General features: G+C 45.4%; 1 protein-coding gene across 1 annotated transcript; it reads left to right on the forward strand.

Moving 5' to 3' along the window:
* Positions 1–3980: 3980 nt before the first annotated feature.
* On the forward strand, positions 3981–9962 carry LOC125242022. The gene is made up of 4 exons (XM_048150727.1): positions 3981–4553; positions 5012–6177; positions 8560–8983; positions 9512–9962. Exons 1-4 carry the CDS (start codon positions 4172–4174, stop codon positions 9925–9927), a joined length of 2388 nt encoding a protein of 795 aa, XP_048006684.1. The 5' UTR covers positions 3981–4171; the 3' UTR covers positions 9928–9962.
* Positions 9963–10240: the final 278 nt, after the last annotated feature.

Consider the following 10240-nt stretch of genomic DNA (forward strand, 5'->3'; position numbering starts at 1 on the left):
TGTGCGAAATGTCGCTTTTCGGTGAAGGAAAACATCGTGAGGAAACCGGACTGATTCCAATAAGGTCTAGTTTACAGGATAACGCAAGGACGATGGTGAATAACGTTTGTACGTAAGTAAGCAACCTAATACATGCCTGGGTGGCTAGCCGAATGGCACAATCGCTCACGAAACGCTCACGAAACGAAGCGCTAGTAGATATCTATCTCTATCGCGCTTGCGTATTGGCGCGACAGAGCCAGCGGCGTATCGCTTTCGTTTGGCGTCGGAGAAATGCCATTCGGCTACGGGGCCTGATGCAAAGGTTATCGCGGTTCATTCAACGCGGTAACGCGGCGCCGCAAGCATTACGGGGGTCTTTGACATGTGGCTTGGTAATAAAAAGGACCAGCCAAACTTTGCATAGTGACTTTTAAGGACCAATGCTGAATCCCAAAAAAAAATTAGCAGTTCCATACATTCCGACTAACATGATGCCGCTCATTTCTATGGCATAGCCAGTTTTTTTTTTCGCGATATCAGCTTTGGTCCCATAATAAAAGCTGTTCATTATGACCTCAAAAGTCATTATATGTAAAGTTTGGCTGTTTCTTTTTTATTTCACTTTGTATTATATTCGTTCGATCGCTCTTTTTATGGCCCCATATCATTCCTATTTCATCTATGATGGTTCCCGCGTACCTGACCTGTGGTTTGCTGTGTGTGTCGTATTTTGCCAATTTCATGAGTGAGAAGATGTCTTTATGTTCCAATTTTAATATTGTCCCTATTTCTACTATAATATGGTGATATCTGCTAATCTTTAATCCGAAATCCGCTCAGGATACCTTCAATTTTTTTTAATGGAAAAATATTTAGTAGTAAGCGAGTTACTCGTGTCAAAAACAAGGTTTTCTATATAACTATTATTATATATTTGTTGTGTTGTGTTCGTTTTCAATAAACGAAACACCTCAAATTGTGTGAGCTTAGAAACGTAGAAATTAAATCACGACCTCTTTCATTTATTTCTTTAAATTTATTTCTATAAAAATAAAAACGATAAATCACCATGACGAAGTGGCTTTCCATCTATTTAAGCAAATTATTATTATTTTATATTCTCTGTTTACCAACTTGCCCATAAAGTTACCATTATCTCGCCCATTCAGGACGTCCCCAAACATTAATGCCATAGCGCAAACTTCGTCGCGCAAACACATATTTACCGTTCCCGTATCTGGCCCGTGTCCGGATCGAAAGACCAAAATGGCGGATAAACGGGAAATTAACCTGTACCGGAAATTACTGAGAGGGAGAAGTTTGTATGGACTTGTGTGTGTGTGTGTGTGTGTCCTTGTATATGTTTGTGTGCGTGAGGGTATAGTAATAGTGCATTGATTTGGAGGATGAGAGTAGGTTATTATAGAAAACCGACCAATACCATAATTTCCGGACCTTACTCTTAATACGACCTTCAAATCTTCAAGAAAAGAGCGTACACCCATCTTAAAGGCCGGCAACGCACCTCCAACACCTCTGGTGTTTCGGGTGTCCATGGGCGGCGGTGATCGCTTACCATCAGGCGACCTGTCTGCTCGTTTGCCTCCTATCCCATAAAAAGAAAAACAAATTTAACCACTAAAATCGGCCTATTACTAGTTCGACAATGCATTTGTACTGCAATTGAAGGTATGGAGAGTGACAAGGGCTACTTTAATTATGTCTCTTTCTGACCCTAAACTTAACTAAAATGGGGGGTGGAAGTTTGTATGGAGTATTCCGCAATTTTAGAATTTAATGCGAGCGAAGCAGCGGGCAAATTGCATGTGTCAAATAATAGAAAATTATTAAATAAAGCACTAAATATTTCATATTAAACAAAGGAATGAAATATTTCATATAATGTAAGACGTGATCATTTAATGAAATACCTCGCAAAAGTAACAAATACTTTAATAATGAAATAGCTCAGCTTTGAATCTCTTTTCTAAGAACTTTTATAAAATTTCGTTATTATTTAGAAAAATAGGTTATGAAACTTATTTTTGTAACTAGAAATTGTATAGTCTACCTCCTTACTTAATATTCCTTTTTTGTCAATGTTAGTATTGTACAGTGAGCTGCAAAATTGCATGGAGATATTATGAATGAATTCATTGATAAATTCGCCATGCACTTTTGCAGTTGATAGTACAAACAACGCGCTAATAATGTTGATTTTACTTCATAAGTTTTTATTTTATTTCGTAGCGGTGAAAATGCAATAGAAATTTCACGGTCGAAGTCAATCTATAACGGATATAAGTTGGTAACTTTTCAATTTCAACCATCGTGCAGAGATATTAGATTGATTTAATTTACACAATATTTTCTACTACCAACGGTGAAGTTTTCACTCGACGGAAAAGAGAAATAGTGTGTGAAAGAGAAATAGCTACCATGAGTTTTAATACGTTACTCGACAGTATGCACGTCCAGAAAAACTACATTAATTTTATGGAACACTACAATTAATAGTTATTTGTTATACAAGGGGGCAAAGTTGCATTTTAATTCCGAGTGTGGAATTGAAAAACGAGCAAGTTAAAGGAGTCTATAGTTGAAGCACGAGCGAAGCGAGTGGTTCGAGAATAGAATCCGGAACTTGCGAGTTTTTCAACACACGAGAAGTAAAATACATTTGCACCCGAGTGTAACACAAAACTTTTCCCCTCACTAAAGCGAGGAAAGTACAACGCAAAAAACGCGTTATCACTGCTTCCAGTAGTTCCACAGGTGGTAAATCATCTTTGTTACTAGATTCACCTACTTACTTTTATCAATTTTAAAGCAGTTAATTTGACTTTATTCAAGGTCAAATTACTTTACCCACTAGTGGATAAAATGCGTATTAACCCGCTGGTATTAAAGGACAAAATACGTGTTTCCGAGCTAGTGAGGGGAAAAATAACATACATTTTCCGTGACGTTTACGGTTTAGAAAAACGTATTCTAAGGGTAAGGCCTGCGTGGACGCTCGCAGCGGGGCGAGTGAGTATGCGACCACACTATGTAGCGTCGACTCAGGACACTTGTATCAGGACACGCCCTGCTCCGCCTGCCTTACGCTAAGATATTAAGACGATACAGGAGGGGTCAATTCTCCATACAAACGCTCTCGACTATTTCCTCCCTAGTTTTTGAAGATAGAGCATTGATTTTTTCAACACAGATTATTATTATTTTTATCTATGTCGGACCCTTTTGATTTTTTTGATATTATTATTTTTAAAGACGCTAGAGCCCATCAGAAATGTCCAAAAAGGGCCTTATTGATTATGGCGCAAAAAAGGTGTGATTCTCAAATTTGATTGATTAATGACGAATGATTAAGTTTTGAAGGAGGAAACAGTCGAGAAATCTCTAAAATTGAGGTTCCGCACCTCGATTTTAGAGATTTTTTCGCAATATCTTTTAAGTGAGTTGATCTGAATGGACAATTTTTTTCGATAAATCTAGTTTTTTATAAAGTTTATTTAACTAAAATTCCTTTCCATTTTAGCATTTTCGCTACGATAGCGGTGCGTCGGACGAACGCTGACGTTCCGATCGCGTCCATTGCGATAATACAGGTAATCCCCAACTTTGCCCCCTCACACGTTGTTGGCGACTGGCTGGTGCGCGACCTCCTTCATAGTTTAAAATTATGTCATTTTCAAAAACTGTCCTCATGTTATGAAAGATAATCAATCGGTGTTCAGTCAGTCTGCCTTCTGTCACGAAACTAAGCTTGTGTTTGTTTACCAATAATTAAAATTAGTGCATTTACTACATGTTTTCATCATTTCACGTCAATAATAACAGTCCACAACCCCGCTAGCTATCATTTTGGTCCATTCTCGCCGTAGTTTTACCATTCCGTCGAAATAAAATTTCAATTTTTTATTTTCACGTAAGTAAGTCATTGTAGTTTCATTGTCATTTATCTAGTTATATTACTCTACATTATTTACGATGGAAACACGTAGTAAGACGAGGGCAGACCCCGCGGCTACGGAATCCGTCCGGGTGCAGCGCGAACGTCGTCAACGTTCACCGCGCAGCGCCCGGCCGGGTTTGGCTGCGACGGACGACGGTGCTTCGGCATTGCCAAGCAGTTCAAGCATACGAGGCGACGTGGCACAACCTAGCCACGACGCTGAACGCCTGGATGCTCGAACTAGCTCGCAAAACGAAGGCGATGTCAAAGCACCACCGTCTAAACCTGTTTCTAGTATTCACAGTAATACTGCGCGCACCGAGCGCACACATTCTTCGCGTTCTGCGGCAACCGTCCGCGCACAGAAACTTGCTCTCGAAGCAGAAGCTATGCGGCGTCAGGTGGAGCGTGAACGTGAGCTTGCGCGTCAACAAGCGGACCGCGAGCGGCAACAGGCGGAGCTCGAGTTCGAACTCGCGCGTCAGCAAGCCGTACTCGCACGGAAACAAGCCGAGGCAGAGGCACAGCGCGAGCGCGAGCTCGCAGGCCTCGAGTCCGAAGCGGAACAAATGGAGCTGCAAGCAAGACTCGCCGCTCTGGAAGCTTCAGATAAGTCTGTCAATTCACGTAGTTCGTATTTTTCTGATCATAACGCTGAAAGGCGCACTACGACTTGGGTTTCGGAACAAAATGCTAACATGACTGTAGCATTCCATGAAAACATACCTGGTGAGGCACCGATTGTCACCTCGAGCGACGCTCCAGGACTTCTTTTACAGCCGGCCGCCGCAGCCAACTCGGTATCTTTCAAAGTGCCAACTGTCAACCGAGCAACATTCTCGAAACCTACTCAAGCCCTTTTAGAAAATAACTACGGAACCGTGGCACCTAGACTACCAGTACCATCTGAACATTCCACAATAGACCCTATAACAAAACTTTCTCAGGCTATAAACGCACTTTCAAACAGACCAAAGAAACCCGAGTTAGTTACATTCTCAGGTGAAGTCGGTCAATGGATGGCCTTTAAAAGTAGTTATGAGAGAAGTAAAATCAACTTTTCCCCTTCAGAGAACCTAGACCGCCTGAACGTCGCCATCCGCGGACAAGCGTACCAGTCCGTCGCGTCCCTCATGTGGACCTGCGGCTCGCCCGACGACGTCGTGCACGCGCTCGAGCAGACGTACGCGCGCCCGGAGCTGCTGGTCGCCCGCGAAGTCGCCGACCTAAGGAACACGCAAAAGCTAAGTTCTGCTCAGGATTTAAATACTTTAGCGAACAAACTTCGAAATTTTATTACTACGCTCACATTACTCAAACAAACGGAGTATTTATTCTCCCCGGAGCTTTTTCGGTGCATCTTGGTAAAAATGAGTGAGCACACTAGGTCGCGCTTTACAGATTATGCAACTGCTCACACGCCAGAGCAACAGAGTGTTACAAAACTTGAATTATTGTCACGTTTCCTTTTGATTGAGGCTGACAAACAATTAAAATTTAATTTTGTTGCTGACAGTACTGTCAAGGCGCCAACGCCACCAGCGTACTCAAACGTACCACGAAATAATGCTCCGAAATTTCCATTAAAAAAGGAAACAATACATACTACGGTGTCTAACGAGACAACCTCTGAACATTGTACGTATTGTAAACAAGGGTCTCATAAGATAAAAACATGTAAGAGTTTTTTAAAACTAATCGTAGAAGACAGATGGCGCTGGGTTCGAGAAACTAAAATATGCTATCGCTGCCTGAAGTCTAACCCACACACGTGGAACAATTGCCGCGCAAAACGCTGCGGTATCGACGGATGCCCTAGACGCCACAATGCGCTTCTCCACGGCACAGGGACAACCGAGACTAACTCCGGCACGGCTCCTAGCGATCAGTGCAATAATCTTCAAACATCCTCTGAGAATTCTATACGCCCTGTCATCATAAATAGCACCGACAACGATATTACATCCGCTAAAATTGCGAATACTATTGACTGCTCCATTAATGCAACAGGATCTTCCCCATCGACTTCACTTCCACGACGTCCCCGAGGCCTGCTGAAAGTAGTCCCGATCGTACTCGAGGGCCCTGGCGGCGCGTTCGAGACAACAGCGCTACTCGACGATGGCAGCATCTCAACGCTCATCGACGCCGACGTAGCAGCACGCATCGGAGCGAAGCCGACGAGTCCGGAGCGTCTTCGCATCGAAGGTGTTAGTAATATGTCAACGGAACTCGACGTAAGTTATGTTGATTTTTATGTACGCGGTCGAAACCACCCTGATCGTTACCTAATCGAAAACGCACGAGCCGTGAAACCTCTTGGACTTCGCGCACGATATCCAAACACGATTAATTTAACGGATTACGATCATTTATCGAGTCTAACAAGAGAACTTTCAAATACGGATGCTTATCCCACCGTCCTGATCGGCGCGCCTGACTGGCATCTATCTTTGAGCCGGGAAGTGCGATGCGGGAAGAAGAATGACCCTGTAGCCTCTAAAACATTGTTAGGTTGGGTACTCCATGGTGCACACTCATTGTCGTCAAAACCAATCGATTTTATACATCACGTTACAGAAGATTTGGACACACTTGTAAAACGACAATACGACATTGACGCCCTGGGTATCACAAAATACCCGCCACGTCAAAACAGTGAAGACCAACGAGCCGTAGACATTATTGAGTTATCCGCTCGCCAACTTGACGATGGCCACTACGAAGTAGGCCTACCTTGGAAGGAGGAACTACCTAAAATAATACCTGATAGTTACCCACAGGCACTCTCACGCTTCAAGGCCCTCGAGCGACAGATGTCAAAGGACTCGTCGTTTGCCGCAGCTTTTCAACAGTTCATTGATGACATCATCAGCAAGGGATACGCCGAAGAGTGCGATCCGAAGACCTATCACCATCGGCCTGCAGCAAATACCTCTTGTGTAAACCCAGATGGCTCCATTCGCTGGTACCTGCCCATTTTCGGTGTATTTCATCCTCAAAAGAAAAAGCTGAGAGCAGTTCATGACGCGGCTGCCACGACGAAAGGCGTAAGCCTCAACAGCATGCTTCTGCAAGGCCCTGACCTATTGTCTCCCCTACTCGACGTTCTTTTTCGCTTCAGAGAAGGTGCAGTAGCCTTGAACGGCGACATTAGAGAGATGTTCCCCCAAATTAAAATCGCCACAAGAGACAGAGACGCCCAACGTTTTCTCTGGCGCGACAAGAACAACGACCTCAAGGAATACCGCATGTCGTCAATGATTTTCGGCGCAGTTTCAAGTCCCTTCATTGCTCTCCACATCAAAAACAAGAACGCGAAGATGTTCGAAGTCAACTTCACCGCCGCCTGCAAAGCAATCATCGAAGACCACTACATGGACGACTACCTAGGAAGCCACACCAACGTTGCTGACGCAGCTCAAATGGCCGCCGATGTTGTCACAGTTCACAAATCTTGTGGTTTCGAAATGCGATCGTGGACCTCCAACCACCCAGAGGCGTTGTCTCTCGTCCCCAAAGAACTGCGAAGCGACGCCAAATCTGACGTTTACCTGCCTCCCAGTAGTGATGTCGGCGTCTTGGGTGTTAAATGGAACCCACGCCTAGACTGTTTAGGTTTTCGTGCCGTACCCCAGATACCGACCGGCACCTTGACAAAACGTATCCTGTTATCAAATGTCATGAAAGTCTATGACCCTTTAGGTCTATTGATGCCAGTCGTGATCTGGGGTCGTATTATAATTCAAAGATTATGGCGGGCAGGCATTGGCTGGGACACAGACTTACCTGAGATGTACGTAAGCGAATCCAAAGACTGGTTTGCACAGCTACGGATCGCAGCCGATATAAAAATCCCGCGCTGGTACATGGTCAGGTCAGACTTGTCAGACGTTCAGCTGCACTTAATCGCTGACGGTGGCGAACAAGCCTACGCCTGTGTTGCCTATTGGCGTTTTACTTACAGCGATGACTCCGTGTCGACAGCCCTCGTCGGCAGCAAGGCCCGAGTCAGTCCCCTGAAACCGATTTCGATCCCAAGATCGGAATTACAAGCTGCACTCATCGCGTCGCGTTTCGCACAGACTATTTTGCAAGCTCATCGTTTTGAACCCTCCGCAACCACTTTCTGGACCGACTCAACTACTGTCCTAAAGTGGATCCGGAGTGACGCGCGCGCTTTTAAACCGTTCGTCGCACACCGGTTGGGAGAGATATTGGAAACCACTAATCCATCCGATTGGAGGTGGATCCCTACCTCTCTCAACGTCGCCGACGATGCGACAAAACCAAAAAGAACTGATTTTACAGCATCTCATCGGTGGTTCACTGGTCCACAGTTTCTTGTTGAACCGACGTCCGCTTGGCCGACCGAGCGACACATCAACGAGGAAGAGACCTCACCAGACCCCGAGCTAAAATCAAATCTGTTGATTCTGCTCCTTGATATCCCACTTCCATATTCGGTACCTGATCCGACGCGTTTTAACTCATGGCTGCGTTTACTTCGCGCCACCGCCCGCGTTCTCCAGGGCGCACGACTTTTCCGGCTTAAACTCTCTCGACCAATACACCCAAATTCTAAATTGTATATTGACCACACCACATCTCCCCACCAGGTTCACGCAGCGGACATCATAGAAGCGGAGAAGATGTTGGTTCGGCAAGCCCAGAGAGAGAGTTTCCCAGAGGAATTGACAAACCTGCGATCCTCGAAGCCAGTGCCCAAGGACAGTCGGATTAAGAAACTCGCCCCTATACTTGATGAAGAAGGCCTCATGCGTCAAGACACACGCATTATTTCCGCACCAGGAGTGAATAACGAGACAAAATCCCCCATGATTCTTGACGGCCGCCATTACATCTCAAGACTCATCATCTTTCACGAACATGTAAAAGCCTCACATCAGTTTAATGAGCTCGTTCTAAATGAACTTCGACAAAGGTTTTCGATCCCAAGAGCCAGAGGAACCATTCGCAGCGTAGCAAGCTCCTGTCTAAAATGCAAGAGATGGAACACGAAACCTATGCAACCTCAGATTGGTAACTTACCTCTAGAACGCCTAGATCATCATAAAAGACCATTTACCCACGTCGGCCTTGATTACTTTGGCCCTATTCTGGTAACGCTATACAGACGGAGCGAGAAACGATACGTTGCCTTATACACATGCCTCACAACCAGAGCGCTTCACCTAGAAATCGTGCACTCACTCACTGCAGATAGCGCTATAATGAGCCTCAGGCGCTTCATTGCTCGCCGAGGATCGCCTACCACTATATTTTCCGACAACGGGACCAACTTCGTCGGCTCTTCCCGTGAACTACGATCCCTACATGACAACTCAATTGTAGAATATGCCACTAATCACAAAATCGATTGGTGTTTCATCCCACCTGCATCACCATTCATGGGCGGCGCCTGGGAGCGGCTGATACGCACAATTAAAGCAGCCCTCAGATCCTGCCTAACGAATAGGCCACTGAAAGAAGAAGTCCTTTCTACCCTCCTACTCGAGGCTGAATCCATAGCAAACTCAAGACCACTCACGTATGTCCCGTCTTCCCCAGATGCACCAGAAGCGATTACACCATTTCATTTCATTCTGGGCTCCTCTTCGGTCGTACCATGGACCACGTCGCTGACAGACGCAGACCTTTCCCGACGCTGTGACTGGCGGAGAACCCTGCGCCTAGCAGACCATTTTTGGGCACGATGGCTACGCGAGTACCTACCAACACTTCGGCAGAGAGGGCCCAACAACAACAACCTTTTAAACCTTGGCGAGGGTGATGTGGTGTTGATCGCCGACCCTACGCTTCCTCGTGGTTTGTGGCCGCTAGGAAGAGTAGCAAAAGTTTACCTAGGACCTGACGGAGCGGTCCGCGTGGCAGACGTCCACACAAAAGGAGGCGTGCTGCGCAGACCGGCCCGGAAGCTGATTTTGATGGAGGCCGCGACCCAGCCAGCGACCACCAGTGGTTAGTGTTCCACTGGGGGTCCGGTATGTTGGCGACTGGCTGGTGCGCGACCTCCTTCATAGTTTAAAATTATGTCATTTTCAAAAACTGTCCTCATGTTATGAAAGATAATCAATCGGTGTTCAGTCAGTCTGCCTTCTGTCACGAAACTAAGCTTGTGTTTGTTTACCAATAATTAAAATTAGTGCATTTACTACATGTTTTCATCATTTCACGTCAATAATAACAGTCCACAACCCCGCTAGCTATCACACGTGAAAATGTCCATTTCCCATTAGCGCCCCCGCTGTCCCCCATTCGGCGGTTAAGTGGAAAAGG

Source organism: Leguminivora glycinivorella, unplaced genomic scaffold, assembly GCF_023078275.1.
Source record: "Leguminivora glycinivorella isolate SPB_JAAS2020 unplaced genomic scaffold, LegGlyc_1.1 Scaffold3, whole genome shotgun sequence".
Taxonomy (NCBI): domain Eukaryota; kingdom Metazoa; phylum Arthropoda; class Insecta; order Lepidoptera; family Tortricidae; genus Leguminivora; species Leguminivora glycinivorella.

Coding starts and splice junctions, on each gene's coding strand:
- LOC125242022 (XM_048150727.1), top strand. CDS start 4,172: ATGCTCGAACTAGCTCGCAAAACGAAGGCGATGTCAAAGCACCACCGT. Junction 4,554..5,011: donor GCTCTGGAAGCTTCAGATAA/GTCTGTCAATTC, acceptor TTTCCCCTTCAG/AGAACCTAGACCGCCTGAAC. Junction 6,178..8,559: donor ATATGTCAACGGAACTCGAC/GTAAGTTATGTT, acceptor TCTCCCCACCAG/GTTCACGCAGCGGACATCAT.